This window comes from Arvicola amphibius, chromosome X (genome assembly GCF_903992535.2).
Source record: "Arvicola amphibius chromosome X, mArvAmp1.2, whole genome shotgun sequence".
Classification (NCBI taxonomy): domain Eukaryota; kingdom Metazoa; phylum Chordata; class Mammalia; order Rodentia; family Cricetidae; genus Arvicola; species Arvicola amphibius.
The window spans coordinates 53,111,770-53,131,414 of NC_052065.1; the positions used below are offsets into that span (position 1 = coordinate 53,111,770).

General features: G+C 44.3%; 2 protein-coding genes and 1 pseudogene across 2 annotated transcripts; all 3 read left to right on the top strand.

Moving 5' to 3' along the window:
* Window positions 1-4,159: 4,159 nt before the first annotated feature.
* On the top strand, window positions 4,160-4,939 carry LOC119805231 (Y-box-binding protein 1-like). The gene has a single exon (XM_038317146.1). The coding sequence runs from the start codon at window positions 4,160-4,162 to the stop codon at window positions 4,937-4,939; it is 780 nt and encodes a 259-aa protein (XP_038173074.1).
* Window positions 4,940-7,695: 2,756 nt separating this feature from the next.
* On the top strand, window positions 7,696-8,649 carry LOC119805068 (Y-box-binding protein 1-like). The gene has a single exon (XM_038316871.1). It carries the CDS (start codon window positions 7,696-7,698, stop codon window positions 8,647-8,649), a length of 954 nt encoding a protein of 317 aa, XP_038172799.1.
* Window positions 8,650-18,536: 9,887 nt separating this feature from the next.
* Window positions 18,537-19,179, top strand: LOC119805487 (annotated as a pseudogene).
* Window positions 19,180-19,645: the final 466 nt, after the last annotated feature.

Below are 19,645 nucleotides of genomic sequence, written 5' to 3' on the forward strand. Positions count from 1 at the left end.
CAGAACAATGGAAAAATCAAAGCAGCCAAGCCTCCAATGAAGTCTTAACCTTTACCAAGGCTGGGCAAGCTCAGCCTGAACAGACTAAACCTTTCCCTCATCTCATTTTATATTCCCTCTAGTGGTAGGGTTGAAGGCATGTGAATCCTTTGTACCGGGATTAAAGGTGTAGGCCCCCACCACCTGGGTTTGTTTCTGGATTGATCTTTTGTAACTCAGGGTAGACTTGAACCCACAGGGATTTTTCTACCTCTGTCTCTCAAGTCCTTGAATTAAAGATGTGTGCCACCAAAACCTGACATCTCAATGGCTTACTTTTGAACTTATGAAATTTAGGCAAGTTTTATTTATTAAAACGTAAATAAAATAACACTATAGATGTTTGATTTTGTCCAATGCTCTTTTCAAAATCAAATGAGATTATTGTGTGATTCTTCTATTCTTTCAGGTTCTTATATGATGGATTAAATTGATAGATTTTCATATGTCCAGCCATCCCTGCATCTCTGGGATGAAGCCCACTTGTTCATGGTGAATGATGTTTTTTTGATGTTTTATAGATTCTCTTTGCAAGCACTTAATTGAGTAATTTTCATCTATGATCATGAAGAACATTTGTCTGTAATACTTTTTTTGTTGAGTCTTCGTGTGGTTTGTGTGTAACTGTGACAATGATCTCTTAAAATGAATATGGAGATACTTCTTTTGTTTTTATTTTTGAAATAATTTGAGGAGTATTGGTTTTAGCTTTCCTTTAAATAGCCATACTGATGAATATCTTGCATATCACCCATAGAAGCTTCATCTGGCGATGGATGGAGATAGAGACAGGGACCCACATTGGAGCTCAAAACTGAGCTCCCAAGGCCCAAATGTGGAGCTGAAGGAGGGAGAACATGAGCAAGGAAGTCAGGACCATGAGGACTGAGTGCACCCACTGAGATGGTGGGGCTGGTCTAATGGGAGCTCACCAAAGCCAGCTCCACTGGGACTGAAAAAGCATGGGATCAAACCGGATTCTCTGAATGTGGCGGACAACCAGGGCTGACTGAGAAGCCAAGGACAATGGAACTGGGTTTTGATCCTACTGCATGTACTGGCTTTGGAGGGGCCTAGTCTGTTTGGATGTTCACCTTCCTGGACCTGGATGGAGTGGGTTGGACCTTGGACTTCCTGCAGGGCAGAGAATCCTGACTGCTCCTTGGACTGGAGAGGGAGGGGCAGGGGAGAGGAGGGAGGGGGAGGGAAATGGGAGGTGGGGAGAAGGCTGTAATTTTTAATAATAATAATAATAAAATAAATAAAAAATCTGATAGATTTCTGTGCTGAAACCATCTTGCCCTGGGCACTTTTTGGTTGGTAGATTTTTAAGTGCTGCTTCTATTCCTTCTATTCTAGGTCTGTTTGAATTTATTATCTGATGGTGACTGAAAGTTGGTATGTTGTTTACATAGAGAATATTATCTATTTCTTTCAGATTTTCAAATTCTGTGTAGTAAAGTTTTTAAATAACGACCTAATGCTTCTTTGGATTTCCTTAGTTTCTGTTTTTATGACTCTGTTTTGATTTTGTTAATGTGGATATTTTCTCTGTGTCTTTTAGTTAGTACAGATAAGGGTTTGTCTTTATTGTTAATTTTCTCAAAGAATCAAATTTTTGTTTAATTGATTCTTTACATTGCCTTCTTTGTTTCCATACTGTTTATTTCAGCCTGACTTTGAATATTTCCTGCTGTCTACTCCTCTTGGGTGTGGTTGCTTTTTTGTTCTAGAATTTTCATGTGTACTATGAAGTCACTGGTATGAGAATTCTCTCATTTCTTTAAGCAGTCACTTAGTGCTCTTAGCCCACGTTCACTGTGTCCCATGAATTTGGGTAAGTTTTACATTCATTATCATTGAATTCTAGGAAGTCTTTCATTTCATTCTTATTTCTTCATTGACTGGGTGATAATTCAGTGGTGAGGTGTTCAGTTTCTCTGAGTTTGCGGGTTTTCTATTGTTTCTGTTGTTGTTGAAACCCAACTTTAAGCCATGATGGTCTGATAGGTTACACGGGTAACTTCAGATTTCTTGTATCTGTTGAGACCTGCTTTGTGAGCAAGCCTGTGATAAGTTTTAGAGAAAGCTCAATGAGGTGCTGAGAAGAAGGAATATACTTTTGAGTTCAGGTGAAATGTTCTGTAGATATCCAGTAGGTGCATTTGAGTCATAACATCTGTTAGTTCCATTATTTCTCTCCTTAGTTTCTGTCTGAAAGACCTGTCCATTGTTGAGAGTGGACTGTTGAAATTTCCCACTATTTGATGTGTGATTTAAACTTTAGTAATGTTCTTTTACAAATGTAGGAGCCCTTCATTTGAGGCAGATATGTTCAGAACTGAACTGTCATTCTGGTTGATTTTTCCTTTAATGCATATGAAATATCCTTCACCATCTCTTTTCATTAATTTTTCTTTGAAGTCTATTTCGTGAGCTATTAGGATAGCTACACCTGCTTACTTGTTAGGCCAATTTGATGGGAAAAGCTTTTCCCAACCCTTTATTCTGAGGCAATATCTACTTTTGATGTTGACGTTGGTTTCTAGTACGCAGCAGAATGATGTCTCCTCATATAGCATCCATTCTATTAGCCAGTGTTTCTTATATCGACAAATTAGGTACACTGATGTAGAGAAATATTAATGATGACTGACTGTTTCTTCCTGTTCTTATGTTGCTGGTGCTGGGCATGGTGGAGTGTGTGTGTGTGTGTGTGTGTGTGTGTGTGTGTGTGTGTGTGTGTGTCTGTGTGTCCATATACCCTTCTGTGGATTATGACAGTGTGAGATTTTCTATTACCCATGTTTACATGGGTGTCATTAACTTCCTTGGGTTGGAGTTTTCCTTCAGCACCATCTGTAGGACTGGGTTTCTAGATTTAATTGTTTAAATTTGACTTCCTCATGAAATGTTGTATTTGCTCCATCTATGAAAGTTTTTCTGGGTTTATTAGTCTGTGCTGGTATTGGTAGTCTCTTATTGTCTGCAAGAATTCTTTCCAGATCATTCTGGCTTTTAAAGTCTCCGTTGAGAAGTTGGTGGGATTCTTATATATCTGCCTTTACATTTTTTCTTGGTCTTTTTCCCTTGCAGCTTTTAGTATTTGTTCTTTATTCTGCAACTTTAGTGTTTGTCTATTAGGTAGAGTGGGGACATTCTTTTCTGATCCATCCTTTTGTTGTTTAGAAAGCTACTTGTATTTTTATAGACAAATCCTACTTTAGGTCAGGGAAATTTTCTATGATTCTGTACAATATATTCTCTGAGTTTGGGGGCTGTCAACCTTCTCCTTTGATACCTATTACTCTTAGGTTTGTTTTTCTCATGATGTGACAGATGTTCATGATGTTTTGTATTAGGAATGGTTTAGATTTAACATTTTTGGACTGATAAACCCATTTCCTCTTTGGTGGTGGGAGCAGCAGGCTGTATTCCCGCCACCCTGGCTTCCGGCCGCCTGGCTACCTTATGCCCTGAAATAACAACACACCAATTGTATTCGTTACACACTCCCTGGCCCATTAGTTTCAGCTTCTTATTAGCTAATTCTCACATCTTGCTTTAACCCATATTTAGTAATCTGTGTAGCACCATGAGGGGTGGCTTATTGGGAAGATTCTAGCCTGCATCCATCTCAGAGAGGAGAGTCATGGCAACTGCTTCGTGGAGGTTGCCTCACTTCCCTTCGTCCTAGTATTCTGTTGTGTTGTTCCTTATTTATTTACCCAGATTTTCCATTTTCAGAATTCCCTCAGCTTGTGTTTTTTTATTGCTTCTATTCCAATTTTTATGTCTTGAATAGTTTCTATCATCTGTTTGTTTGTTTGCTTTTAATGAATTTCTTGACCTTTTTTAAGGGATTTGCTGATAACCTCTAATTTTGTGGTTGTCTTTTCCTTGGTTTGTTTAAGAATACCTTTCTTCTCTCTTTAAGGACCTCTATACTCCTCACAAAGTTGGTACTAAGATTATTTTCTTGAGGTCGATGGACACCGGGAATGGACAGCTGGCCCCAGAGAGCCCTGAGAGCACCACCGAGGCTGCTGACCTAGTCACCAATACACCACTGGAGGAGACACAGCCGTCCATGCAGACTGGAGTCAACACAACAACAGCCATGAACAGTGAGGCCAAGACCCAGCAGCCAGCTGATGCCCCTGGTGCAATCCTCAGTGCTGCCGACACCAAGCCTGACTCTATGAGCAGCAGCACAGACAGTGACATCCCAGGCAGTCTCACATCGGAAGTGCCGGCCGTCAGGGAGAAGACGCTCATAGCAAGGAAGGTTTTGGGGACAGTGAAATGGTTCAATGTAAAGAAGGGTTACGGTTTCATCAACAGAAATGACACCAAAGAAGACATATTTGTACACAAGTCTGCCATAAAGAAATATGCCACCAAGAAGCACCTTCGCAGTGTAGGAGACGGAGAGTCTGTGGAGTTTGATATTGTTGAAGGGGAAAAGGGTGCAGAGGCTGCAAATGTTATGGGCCCTGGTGGAGTGCCTGTTCAAGGCAGTAAACATGCTTCAGAGCATAACCAGTATAGATGCTATCCAGGTCGTAGCGGTCGTCCACGCAATTCCCAGAAATATTACAGAAATACCGAGAGTGGGGGTAAGAAGGAGCAATCAGAATGCACTCATGAAGGCCAAGCTCAACAAGACCAGCAAAGACAAGTGATGGAGGGTGCTGGCCACCATGGTACAAACGGGCGAAGTGTACCAGTTAGACCGGATATGTATCGTAATTACAGAACACAGTTCCGCAGGGGCCCTCCTCGCCAAAGACAGCCCAGAGAGGACAGCAATGAACACTATGAGGAAAATCAAGGAGAGGAGACCGAAGGTCAGCAGCCACCTCGACATCAGCATCCCTATGACATCAATCACCAATGAAGACGCCCAGAGAACCCCAAGCCACCGGGTGGGAAAGAGATATCAAAAGCATCAGATCCACCAGATAAGAATATGTCTGCAGCAAAGGCCAAGCAAGGCATGACTGAGTAAATGCTGGGTTACCATCTATACCATCACGTGGCCTGGACATCAAGGAGAAATGGAGATGACATACCCACAATAAGGAATGAACATCAAGTGCTTTCTTTTGGACTGTTGACAGGATACAATAGAAATATCAGCATTAACTATGTAGCATGTCTTACCTAACAAATATGTTGGTTTTTTTAATTTGTTTTCTCTCAATACACCGTTAATGTTCTTTAAATTATGTCAACAAACTGCAAACATCTCTAAATAAAGGTCTTAAATACTAATTCAAAAAGATCATTTCTTTTGCTGAGGCTGTGTTGGAATATTCAGCATATGTTATACTGGAATGGCTGGGCTCTGGTGGTGACATAGTGCCCTGGGCTTCTGGTGGGGTAGGGTGTTTCTACCTGGTTTTGAAGGAGTGGGCCTGATCTGTGGGTAAAAGAGTTTTAATGTAATTGGCCCGCATAATCTCATGGGAATGGTATGAATAGACGAGGTGGATTTGTTAGAGTGTCTATGGCCAGTTTGTCACTGTGGGGTGGGCTTTGAGGTTTTCTATCCTCAGGATACCACCCAATTTCTCTGTCAACTTACTGTTATCTGCAAGATGCAGGAGTCTCAGCTACTCCGCCAGCACCATGTCTGCCTGCACCCCACCATGCTTCCCACCATGATGATAATCGCTTGGATTTGTGAAATTATGTGCTGTACCCCTCAATTAAATGTTTTCCTCTATATGAGCTGCCATCGTCATAGTGTCTCCTCACAGCAATAAAAACCCTAAGATTGAAGGCGGTACTTGATAATACATTTTCTGTCCCTATAATATGTTTCTCCATCAGTAAAATGAGCCAGATGAACCCAAATTGAATAAAGAAAACATCAGATTTATTTGAACAACGTAACACCTGAGACTTCTCTGTCCCAGAGATCTAGGATGGAGAAGCTGTGCTGACTAATGAAAGCAGGAAAACTTTAGAGGTTATGGATGAGGAATGATGGCATGTTCGCTCAAGCAGGGTTTGTGCCCAAGTACAGTCAAAAGCTGAATCCTGAGGTGGGGATTTGGGCTGCTAGTGGGAAATCTTGCCTGAGTCACCAAGAATAAAGAATTGGGCTTTTGGACACATTCTTTGTTGCAGAATCTCAGAGAGGGTGGGCTTTGGAGAAAGAGATAGGAAGCAAACTTTCTGGATCATGCAAGAGTGAGCTTGAGGTTCCAGGTGAACACCAGGGACTGGGGTATTGCTGTGATAGTGCTGACAATGATTATATTTAGAAGAATTTGCACTATGATACTTTGGGTTATGGAATCATGGAATACTTTAAGTGCTGCTTAATGGGCCATACTAGCAGGAGAATGGAAGGCAGAGGTGCTAGAGTTATTCAAAGTATTAGGTGCTCCCTCAAGAGATGTCAGAGGACAAGAATTTGAGTATATTGCCTAGGATCATCCTTGGAATATTGGTGAATGAAACGGGTACATTTTGCCCTTGTCCAAAGAATTGGCGTGAGGCTCTTTGAAATTAATCCCATAAACAAAAGCCATCTCAAAACAGTCTAGTATAGACTTGCCATGTGGTCATTAGTGGCAACTCTAAAGAAGATTTATAAAGAGATTGAGTAAATTACAAAATGCCAATATCTGAGGAGAAAAAGAGCACCAGAAAGAGGAATACTGCTAAGTTCTGTGTTCAAGATAAATGGCTTAAGAAATGGAATATAGAGTGGGAACAACAGGGACAGATCCCACAAAGCTAAGTTTCCAACTTGGGAAAAGGAATTAAGAACATTTTGAGCCAGGTGTGATGGCGCACACCTCTAATTCTAGTACTGGGAAGACAGTGGCTGGTGGATATGAGTTTCAGGACGGCCTGGTCTATGGATCAACTTTTAGGATAGCCGAGTTTATGCAGCAATGGAGAGAAAGTTGATGAAGATGTAGTTGAATGATGGACCATGTTCTACCCAAGTAAGCAGAAGAATTTGGCAGCTTCAGCAAGGAGGTACTGACTTTAGAATTAAGCCTAGAAGAAACAGTCGATAGAATTTGCCTCGATGCCTAAAGAAAGGTACTGAGGCCAGGCATGTGTTAGGGATGTCCCTGAATGGAGGCCTAGAGAGACTACTGTGTAAAGCTGTGGAATTGAAGCCTGGGTTGCCTTGAAGACACAATGTTTTAGAGATGTGAGAGCCATGGGATACCTGCCCAGGAAAGCTGCTAACAGGGAGTGGAACCAGCCCAAGAGAAAGAAGTCTATTGAAGTCAGCAAAGCTGAACAGTGTAGGAGATCTGAGGAGTGCTTTGACATCAGGCATGGAGATGCAGAGTTTGTAGTTTGCCCAGCTGGCTGTCAGTCTTTCAATAGTCTAGTATGCCCTCACTATACTCCCTTCCCTATGTTTTGGAATGGTAATGTCTGTCATGTGCCATTACCTGTTGGAAGGATGTGATCTGTTTATTTTGAACGTGTAAGGGATTAAAATTAAGAGTTTGCATGAATCTCAGAAGAAACTTTGGGAGTTCGATCGGTAGCGGGAGCGGAGAGCGGACCCCAGAGAGCCCTGAGAGCCCCACCGCCGCCGCTGGCGTAGTCACCATCACACCACGGGAGGAGCCGCAGCCGTCGCCGCCGGCCCCAGTCACCACCACCGCCACCATGAGCAGCGAGGCCGAGACCCAGCAGCCGCCCGCCGCTCCTGCCGCCGCCCTCAGCGCCGCCGACACCAAGCCCGGCTCCACAGGCAGCGGCGCGGGGAGTGGCGGCCCGGGCGGCCTCACATCGGCGGCACCGCCGGCGGGGACAAGAAGGTCGGCGGGAACAGTAAAATGGTTCAATGTAAGGAACGGATACGGTTTCATCAACAGGAATGACACCAAGGAAGATGTATTTGTACACCAGACTGCCATAAAGAAGAATAATCCCAGGAAGTACCTTCGCAGTGTAGGAGATGGAGAGACTGTGGAGTTTGATGTTGTTGAAGGAGAAAAGGGTGCGGAGGCAGCAAATGTTACAGGCCCTGGTGGAGTTCCAGTTCAAGGCAGTAAATACGCAGCAGACCGTAACCATTATAGACGCTACCCACGTCGTAGGGGTCCTCCACGTAATTACCAGCAGAATTACCAGAACAGTGAGAGTGGGGAAAAGAACGAGGGATCGGAAAGCGCTCCTGAAGGCCAAGCCCAACAACGCCGGCGGTATCGCAGGCGAAGGTTCCCACCTTACTATTTGCAGAGACCCTATGGGCGTCGACCACAGTATTCCAACCCTCCTGTGCAAGGAGAAGTGATGGAGGGTGCTGACAACCAGGGTGCAGGAGAGCAAGGTAGACCAGTGAGACAGAATATGTATCGGGGTTACAGACCACGATTTCGCAGGGGCCCTCCTCGCCAAAGACAGCCTAGAGAGGACGGCAATGAAGAGGACAAAGAAAATCAAGGAGACGAGACCCAAGGTCAGCAGCCACCTCAACGTCGGTATCGCCGCAACTTCAATTACCGACGCAGACGCCCAGAGAACCCTAAACCACAAGATGGCAAAGAGACAAAAGCAGCCGATCCACCAGCTGAGAATTCGTCCACTCCCGAGGCTGAGCAGGGCGGGGCTGAGTAAATGCCGGCTCTCTACCATCATCCGGTTTGGTCATCCAACAAGAAGAAACGAATATGAAATTCCAGCAATAAGAAATGAACAAAGATTGGAGCTGAAGACCTTAAGTGCTTGCTTTTTGCCCGTTGACCAGATACGCTAGAACTATCTGCATTATCTATGCAGCATGGGGTTTTTATTATTTTTACCTAAAGATGTCTCTTTTTGGTAATGACAAATGTGGTTTTTTTAAAAAAAAAGGTCTGGTTTTTCTCAATACACCTTTAATGGTTTTTAAATTGTTTCATATCTGGTCAAGTTAAGATTTTTAAGAACTTCATTTTTAATTTGTAATAAAAAGTTTACAACTTGATTTTTTCAAAAAAAAATCAACAAACTGCAAGCACCTGTTAATAAAGGTCTTAAATAATAACAAAAAAAAAAGAAGAAACTTTGGAACTTAAAACATTGTTGAGACTGTGATAGACTCTGGAGATTTTTCAGTTTGGACTAAATGAATTTAGCATTATGATATTGTTGCATTTATGGGGTCAGGCAATGGAATGTGGTAGTCTAAATGTAATTGGTCCCCATAATCTCACAGGGAGTAGCAGTATTAGGAGGTGTGTCTTTGTTGGAGTAAGCACGGCCTTGATGAAGAAAACACATCAATATGGGGTGGGCGTTGAGGTTTTCTATGCTCAGGATATGGCCAAGTGTCTCAGATGACTTCCTGTTGCCTACAGGACATAGGATTCTCAACTACACCTCCAGCACCCACTCTGCCTGCATGGTTTCAGGCTGCTTGTCATGATGATAGTGGACTGAACCTCTGAATGTATGAGTGATCCTCTGCATTAGATGTTTTTATTTGTGGAAGTCGCTGTGGTCTTGGTGTCTCTTCAGAGCAATGGAAACCCTAAAACACTGAGGTTCAGGATTCTGATCTGGTCTCTGGGTATCAGAATTCTAACCTGGCCTCTAATGGAGAGAAAGGCTTCCTCCAGAGATACAGACAGGAATATTCTGATAAAAAGAGGAAGGATAATAAGTTTTAGGCTCAGCCAGAGGAGTCTATGTGAAGAGCAATCTTATTGAGGATGCTGGCCTGGCCTCTGGTGAAAGAGGGGCTTCCAGCGGAGGTGTGGGCCAGGACCTGTTCACTAGGTGAGGGGAACAGTCATGTTGCGAACACGTCGTTAGGGAAATGGGGGTGGCTTACTTGGTTTCCAAGAAGATGGCCTGGTCTTTGATGGGGTGGAAGCCTTCCAACAGAGGTGTGGGCCTGGATATGGTGACAAGGAGAGGAAGGGCAATTGCAATAAGGTTCTCAAGAATGGGCATGGTGGGGGGCAATCTTACCTGGGATTCAGGATACTACCCTGGCCTCTGGTGGAAGAAGAGGTCACTGTCAGAGGTCTGGGCCAGGATATAGTGGCAAGAGTTGGGGAAGATAACAAACTAGGTTTTCATTCAATAGAGATGGGGGGGGTGCAACTCGTTAATCACAGTTTTTCTACTTCCCTATCCACCTTCTAGGCAGTTGACTGTTGTCTTTAATAACAGCCTCACCCCTCCTTGACTACAAGCAATGGTCAGGCATCCTCATTTGGTCTTGGACCTCACTTTGTCATTCCAGTTCCTTGTTCTCTGAGAAGTGAGGTGTGTGCTCTTGGTCAAATCAGAAAGCACGCCCTAAGGCAAGAGGTTTGGGAAGCCAGAGGGTCACCTTTGTCACTAGAAAAGCTGCCTAGATTGCCCCTAGAGCTACAGGTGTTCCACCCATCTGTCACAGGCATTCAGGCAGAAGGTCTTCCTGTCTAAACAAGTTGACTTCAGTGAACATCTTTCCCCAGCTCCTCCAAATTCTCCAGAGCAGGGCAGATCAGGGTGAGAAATTTGCTTCTCACCACTACCTCTCAACTCAGAATATTGTGCCTTGGTCTGAATTGAACATGGCAAAAGCAAAAGTACTGACCCAAGGTCTAACAAGAGAGACGGCCAAGGGAAGAAGACACATTTGGGAAGGAGACAGATTGTCCACTGAGTTGGTGGGAGCTTTTAAACGGGAAATCTGACCACTTAGTTCATTTGAGTATGGCCTCATCCAGGGTTATTTGCATTATCTGCTCATGACTCAGTCACTGTCCCAGGGTCAGGGCTACTCCCGAGTTTTCCCTCAAGATCAGATATGGATGCACATGGAGTTCATAGCTGAGGGAAGCTACTCCTAATCCTCATAGTGGAAAGCAGGGCTATAAGTCTGAGCTGTTCACTGCTAACAGTGAAGGGAAAATATATTCATAGAATGTCAACAAATATTTGGGAAATGTGACTCAGAATGTAGATAATATACATTACAATAAACAGATACATACAACTGAAGCTATCGTGATTCTGAAGTATAGTTCATTTTTAAGGAAAGTTCATTAAAAAAAATAAAGAAAAGAGGCTACTCCCTAACTCTACCACTGAGGCTGGTAGAGAAGCCACTCCATAGAGAAACACAACTCTCACCTCCAAGGCAACAGGCTCTAGTTTATTCTGCACCCACATATGAGTGATTTTATCCTTTGATCTCAAATTTGGGTTACCTTGAATTCCATGTTCCAACGTGGCCACTATCTCATCATGTTTTTGTAATACTAGAATAAAATCTAGTCAAGAGTCAAGCTATTATTTTGAAATACGTTGGAAGAAATAAGTCCGCAGATTGCAGCAAAGTGGGGAAATCTGCACTGTGGGCCTGAGATGCCATCTAGTGACACTGGAAGCCAATAACTTGCTCCACCCTTTGGTTTATTAGTACATTTCCAAGTCACCCGCCAGTCACAGGGTGTGAGGTCAGGCACAGGACTGGTCTGTGAATGTCTACCATGGGGGATAAAGATATCCCAAGACAAAGTGTGGTTGAGCTCTGAGCTGCAGTGTCCCAAGCTCTCCACTATTACAGAAATTCTAATCAGTAGGAAGGCTTGCAGAAGGTTCAAGGTCAGCTCCTGTCATCCCAGGAACTTTTGTTCTCAAGAGAGAACTGATCCAGAGAATCTCTACACTCCACTCTTGCTACTGGGAGACCATAATATTCAGAAATATTTTATTTGGTTGTTTAAGACAGGGGTTCTCTGTGTACCTGGAGCCTCTCCAGAAACTCTCTCTGTAGATGAGGATAGCCTCGGACTCACAAAGATCCATCTGCGTCTGCCACCTGAGTTCTGTTATTAAAAGTCTGGTCCACGACTGACCGGCTACCTTCAGAACTATTTATACTCCAGGTTGCAAACAGGCCCCTCATCCAGTACCTATTTTAATGGCTGACCTGAGAGCAATGTGGATATGACTGGTGTTTGTGTGGATGCAAGTGTACTTAGGCAAATGCTGAGGGATGCTGGGAAAAGAACCCCGGGAGTCTCCAAGATGACACACAAGTGAGTCTGTTAGTCACAAAGCCTTCTGCTTTTAATGACAATTGATGTGCGAGTGTTTTCTATCTATCTGTTGCTTTCATTGGTTAATTAATAAAGAAAACTGCTTGGGCTGACAGGTCAGAACATAGGTAGGTGAAGTAGACAGAACAGAAATGTGGGAGAACGAAAGCAGAGTCAGGCAGACGTCTCAGGCAGTCACCATGTCTCTCCTCTCCAAGACAGATGCAGGCTAAGATCTCTCCTGGTAAGTGACCACCTCGTGGTCCTACACAGATTACTAAATATGGTTTAAAGCAAGATATAAGAATTAGCCAATGAGAGGCTGAAACTAATGGGCCAGGCAGTGTTTAAATGAATACAGATTTCGTGTAATTATTTCAGGTGTAAAGTTAGTCGAGTGGCAGGAAGCAGCCCTGTTGCTCCATCTACAGATTGGCGCACAACGTGGTGACTAAATCCACTTTAAAACCTGAGAGGGCTTTAAATAAAGGGAGAGAGAGTTTAACACAGCTTTTTGCTGTTTGCTAGGACGTGCCCTAGAGAGATTTCCTGTTTCAGCAATAACGGCTGAAAAAAGCTGAATCATTTTAAAACATGGCTTCCTGGGCCCTGCCACGGTGCAAACTCCGGCTTTGGAGCATTTCTGGGCCCACTCGGGGTCGGGAACAAAGTAGCTGAGACCATGCCTGTGGCTCAGCTCTTCCTGCCTGGGTAGGCTGCGCGATCAGGTCTAAAAAGTGGCGGTTTTGAAATACCAGTTTCTGGGCTGTGCCTCCATCGCGATCTGGCCCCTGCAGGAGACAGAGTCTTTGAATGGAGCGTTTGCAGTAAAGTGCTATGATTTGTTTGATGGCAACTAGACTCCCTGTGTGCCTAAAAGGTGGTCATTGTGTGCTATGGCTCAGAGGCACAAGCAGCTCTGCCATGTTAGCTGTGCCATTTCTCCAAACATGAGTAATTGACCGTTGAGCTCCAGCAACCTTCTGGTGTTCCTAGAAACTGGGGGACTACCCCCCAACCACGGTCTTTAAGGCTAAGGTTGCTCCCTTCGCTGGCATTCATCTGTGGATTGCTTCCCTCAGTGGAAATTGTGTTTGGAATGGCCCATGGCCAATCCATCCATGACTGAAGGCCCAGGGTCCCTCAGATCCTTCTTTCTGTTTTATTTTCCATTTTTCCCTTTTTTTTCCTGGCCATGAGAGGCCACTTGGAGTAGCCTCTGGGCTCTCTGTGTTCCGAGTCATCCTGACTGGATCTACACAGGCCTTACCATCCCACCCATGGCAAGGGGATGCCCTCCCACAGGTCTTGTGACACGCTGATTCACACCCCACCCATAGTCGAGAGACGTCTCACTGTGGGCCTTGTGGTGTCGCTGTTTCATGTATTTTCACGGTCTCAACGATGGGAAGCAAGCCATCCAAACCCATCTATCCAGGCGCTCATCCCCCCCCCACCCCCCGCCAGGATGCCTTTTAGAGGTTCTAAAACTCCAGGCCTTAATGTCGTACCTACAGATTCCAACATTTGTCCATTTTTGTTTTAAATAAAATGGCCTCCTATACCATTTAGATGGAAATCTAAAGTGGCTGCCTAAGGGCCCCTTTGATCCTGATATTTCATGGGAACTTTCTAACCTCTGTCAGTGCACAGGCAAATGGAAGGAGTTTCCCTACATCCAAACGTTTTACTATTTAGGCTCTGAGCCTAAGCCCTCTGTCATTGCAAGCTGTTCACCTGCTCACATGTTCCTAGCTATGCCATCTGTACTGGAAGAACCCTCTACTTCCACTCTGGACCCAGCTAACTAACACCTGCCTTTTCGGCCTCAGCAGGCAGCTAACCGCATCCCCACTGTTCCTACTCCTGTCCCTTCAGCCCCAACCAGAACTCCTTCAGCCACGGTTCCTACTCCTGTCCCTTCAGCCCCTGCCAGAACTCCTTCAGCCACAGTTCCTACTCCTGTCCCTTCAGCCCCTGCTGTCACTCCTTCAACCCCAGTTCCTACTCCTGTCACTTCAACCCCAGCTTCTACCCCTGTCTCTTTAGCTCCTGCAACCCGAGATTCTACGCTTGTCCCTTTAGCTCCTACTCCTTTTGCCATGCTGGTTCCTTTACCTACTGCTCCTGACCACGCTAAGGGATCCACATCTTCCCAACCTCAAGAGGCAGATACTTCTGCTCCTTTACTTCCTACTGCCTTGCCACCTCTCTCCGCTTACTCTTTAGCTCCCGCCCCATTACCTGCTCCAGTATCCCCACTGAATCATTCTTCCTCTCCGGTGGCTGGCCATAGCAGCCACCCTGCTCTGGCACACACCAGGGTGTGTTTCTTCTTTTTATGTTCTATTTGTTTCACCCTGGGAAGCTGTGTTACTGTGCCTGTCTAAAACACCTGATGGTCCGATAAAGAACTGAATGGCTAATAGCAAGGCAGGGGAAAAGATAGGCTCTGCTAGCAGACAGAGAGTAAAAATAGAAGGAGAAATCTGGGGGAGGAGGAGCAAGAAAGAAGGAGGAGAGGAGGACATCAAGGGCCAGCCACCCAGCCAGCTGCAAAGCAAAAAGGAAAGACATGCAGAAGAAAAGGAAAAGGCACAGGGGCAAAATACATGTTATAATTTAAGATAGGAAATGCTGACTAGAAACAAACCAAGCTAAGGTCAGGCATTTATAAGAAAAAATAATACTTCATGTGTGATTTATTTGGGATCTGGGTGACGAACCCTCCCCAAAAATCCAAAGGAGTAAAACAGCCAAAGTCAGTATAGCCATGTAAGGCCCCCAATATCATACACAGAGATACAGGATTTGCACTTTGCCCTGAAGAGTTTCAGGCTTGCTCTACTTCAGTATGTCCTAACTATATTGTCATTCCTCCCTTCAAAATGGTAATGTATATTCTGTGCATTATATTTTGGAGGATTATAATTGGCTTTATGAGTTGCACAGTGCTTACAATAAAAGACACTGCCTTGAGTCTCATAATAGACGCTTGTAAAGTTTTGGGGGGTGGGCACCAAGCAAATCCCAAATCATGACATGGAGATATTAGTTCTGAATGCTCAGCCTTAGCTTAGCTTATCCCTCTCTATCTTATAACTCATTGGGACCTTATTCTCCCCAACTACATCTTGCCTCGGGGCTTTTGACCTTTATCTAGTTCTGTGGGTCCTTCTTCGAGAGCTTCCTCCATATCTGGGTAGTTGGCGGCTGCCTGGCTGGCCCCCAGTCTCCCTCTCTTTCTCCTTTGACCTCTCCTTTAATTCTCCCCTAGCACAGACTCCACCTCCTAATCCTTCTCTCTTGCTGCAGGCACCGCCTATCCCTCCTCTGCCTGGCTATAGCATTCAGCTTTTTATTAGAGCAATCATGTATCTTAGACAGGGAAAGCAACACACCTCTACGTGGTTAATTAACGCAGCATAAAAAGTGTAACACATGTTTACAAAATTAAACAAATGCTGCATAATGAAACGGAACCCACCTTACACAGTTAACGTAATATTCTGTAACATAAGCAAATGTACATAACTTTATATAGTTAAAGCAATGTTCCACAACAGACTCTTCTTTTAAACATTGTTGAGATTGGGAAAAACTAGGTGGACATTTGAAGTTGAACAAAGTGCATTTTGCATTATGATGTGGCCAGGAGCCCATAGGACCAGGGCGTGGGATGTGCTGGTTGGAGCGAGAATGACACCTGTAGGCTAATATGTTTCAGCATCTGCTTCCCAGCTTGGTGAAGCTGTTTTGAGAGGACTTGGTAGTTGTCTTAGTTAGGGTTGCTACTGCTGTAACTAGATACCATGATGAATAGCAACTTGGAGAGGGAAGGTTTATTTTGCTTACTATTTCAAAATTCATTTCATTATCTAAGGGAGTGGTTCTCATCCTCTGTGTCATGACTCCCCACAGGAGTCACATGTAAGTGTAGCGGGCATGGTCGGCCTGCAATGGGAAATAACCAAAATGGGCTTATATGAAATACTCAGCTTTAATAAAAGGAGAAAATGGGAGAAACTTACAGACCCAGAGTTCCAATGAAGAACAGGGAACCAGGAGAGCAAAAAACCAAAACAAGGATCTTTTAAAGGTATTTTGTGCCCTGGAGGGGTCACGCGTCTCAGACAAGGGATTGGTCAGCTACCCCATCATATAAGATTTTCTGCATATCAAATACATGACAGTAGCTAGATTACAGTTATGAAATTGCCATAAAAGAGTTTTGTGTTGGGAGTCACCACAAAATGAGGAAATACATTAAAGGGTCACAGCACTAGGAAAGCTGAGAACCACTGATGTAAGGTATTCAGGGCAGGAACACAAAAAGGACAGCCAGGAGCCTGGAGGAGGTGCTGATACACATGCCATTGAGAAGTGCTCCTACAGATTTGCTCCGCATGGCATACTCAGTCTTCCATTTAAACCTAGGACCACCTGGTCTTGGTTGGCACAACCCACAGTGGGCTGCATCCTCCCCATCAATCACTAATTAATAAAATATGGTACAGGCCTGTCTACAGCCTGAGCTTAAAGAACCCTTTCTGAATTCAGATTTCCAGACCCTAAGATAACTCTAGTTTATGCCAAAACTAAGCTTGACAAAAACTAAGCCTCAGAACTAATCGCTTGCCAAGTTGATACACAAACACATTACTGATCATAGGTAACATACAATTTTCTGTTCATCCCAGGATCATACATTAACACCAGCATCACAATATAAGAATCTAAGTTATAAATGTCCCACAGTCTTTAAACAGTCAAGCATTTAAAGTCCAAATCCCCTAACATATTATAAATGTCTCTAAAATCAAGTTTCTGTAAATGTTCAGTCTGTGGGTCTCCTGTAATATCACAATAAGTTAAAGAATTTTTTCTTCCAATAGGGAAGAATCAGGGCACGGCCACACCCTACACAAATCAAAAGTAAACCCCAACAATAGATATCTCAGTGTCAGGCTTCTGGGTTCAATGAGGACTTTCAGAGCTCCATCATGGCTTGCCACAGCACACAGGGATTGTCTCGCATGCTCAGACCTTCTCTGTGCCTTTTGCTGTCCTTAGCAAACATCATGTGAGACTGGAATCTCCAAAATTCTGGGGTCCATTTCTGTAACTGAGCTGTACTTTCCCCAAGAGCACTCCTGCACTCTGTCCATGGTGCCAAGTCTCAACTTCTCTGCATGACTCCTTCAGTCCTTGGTTTCAACAGCTACTGAGGCTGCACCTTCCAATGGCCACTTCTGGCCTCTCACGGTGCCAAGCCTCAGCTGCTCTTCATGACCCCTTCATGCATTAACAACCACTCCCATCTGGGAGACTACTCCATATGACCTAGGTTGGCTGCCAGCATGAAGTACAACCTTGACACGCTTTGGAAAACAACTTCTGTGTATTGACCAGACATGTCCCCTGAATGATGCTGCTCTATTCTTTTTTTTTTTTTTTGAAAACCACAGCTGACTTCACTGTGTCAGCTGACCAGAACCATGGATGCTTGATGGAAAGAAACACAAGGGTCCAGAGAGATTCTTTAAGGGACTCTCAAACTTCCCTCAGAAAGGTCACAAGCCAGGCCGCCATTGTCTCCACTCCTCTCAAAGTTCTTTTTTACCAAGACCCTACACAACTGTCCCCTGAACACTCAACACTCAATGGCTTTTCTAGCCCAAGATTCCAAAGTACTTCCTCAATCTTCACACAAATAGCATGGTCAGGACATTTGCAGGAACACCCAACTCTCTGACCCTGGAATCAAATTCTGTCTTAGCTGGAGTTACTGGTGCAGTGATAAAGTACCATGACTCACAGCAACTTGAGATGGAAAGTATGTATTGACTCTTGACTTCTTTATCACACTGGAGCATCACAGGAAGTCTGGACAGGAACACTAACAGGCTAAGGACCTTGAGGAAGTTTTCAGGCCATGAAGGCATGATGCTTACTGGCTTATTCAATGTGGTTTGTTCAGTCTGTTTTTATATAGAACTCAGGACCACCTTCCCAGGGTTGGTACCACCCACAATGGACTGCCCTCTCCATATCAATCAGTAACTAAGAAAAAGCCCTTCTGGCTTGCTTCTGATCCTGTGAAGGGATTTCCTCAGTTGAGGTTTCCTCCACTGAGGAGACACAAGCTTGTTTCCAGTTCACACAAAGCTAGCCATCACAGATGTCTTCCCTTGTGGGAGGCGCTGTGTCCCTGCAGGCAAGGCTTGAGGTTCCAAAAGACTCCTGCCTTTACCAGTATGCTCCCTGCTTCCCGCTTCTCCTTTGAGATGTGTGCTTGCTCAGCTGTTCCTGCTGCCCTGCCATTGCTCCACCTTTAGGGAATCTAAACGTCTGAAAATTTAACCCAAATTAAACTCTGTTTTCTCTACTCTTATAGAACTGGTCCACGACCATACAGAACTCAAAGGGACTCTCAATGTAGATACAAGAAATGTCCCCCTGGTGCGATCAGATTGATCTAAGATGGTGACTGTGGAACCGGAAACCACCCCTACTTCTAATCCCCCACCTGCAGAAGAGGAGAAAACAGAATCCAGTCAGGAGGTGGCCAACCCAGAGCACTATATCAAACACCCTCTCCAGAACAGGTGGGCACTCTGGTTTTTTAAAAATGATAAAAGCAAACTTGGCAAGCAAACCTTTGATTGATCTCTAAGTTTGATACCATTGGGCTCTATACAACCATATCCAGTTGTCTAGTAATTTAATGCCTGGCTGTGACTACTCACTTTTTAAGGATGGTATTGAGCCTATGTGGGATGATGAGAAGAACAAACGGGGTGGTCGATGGCTAATCATATTGAACAAGCAGCAGAGACGAAGTGACCTCGATCGCTTTTGGCTAGAGACACTGTTGTGCCTTACTGGAGAATCTTTTGATGACTACAGGGATGATGTATGTGGAGCTGTTGTCAGTGTTAGAGCTAAATGTGATAAGAGAGCAATATGGACTACTAAGTGTGAAAACAGAGACGCAGTCACACACATAGGGAGGGTATACAAGGAAAGGTTAGGACTTCGTCCAAAGATAGTAATTGGTTATCAGTCCCATGCAGACACGGCTACAAAGAGTGGCTCCACCACTAAAAATAGGTTTGTTGTTTAAGAAGACACCTCAGTGTTCTCACAGGAGACTGCGTCGCGCAATCGAGATTGGGAGCTAAATCAAAGCCTCATCTAAGCAGAGTGGACTGCACTGAAGTTTGATTCCATCTAAATGTTGCTAAGATATAAGAGAAGTCTCATTCGCCTTTGTCTTGTACCTCTGTGTTCATTTCTTCACTTCCTCCCCCCAATTTTTCCTAGTGTGTTCACTACCCCAATCAAAGAATTACAGTATACACCACCCCAGAATCCGCAGGTGTGTTCCTGGCCCACACTGTAACAGCTGGGTAGAATTACCATGATACACACATTTGCCTTTCCACAGTATTCGTAAAAGAACTCGCATTTCTGTTACCTTAGCCGGAAAAGATCTGTTTCTGCTCCACTCCCTGCAGGAGCGTGTTTTGCTGGTGAGAGTCTGCAGTTTTTGAGGAACCTCATGTCCTTCCACAGCGTTCTCCTTGCTG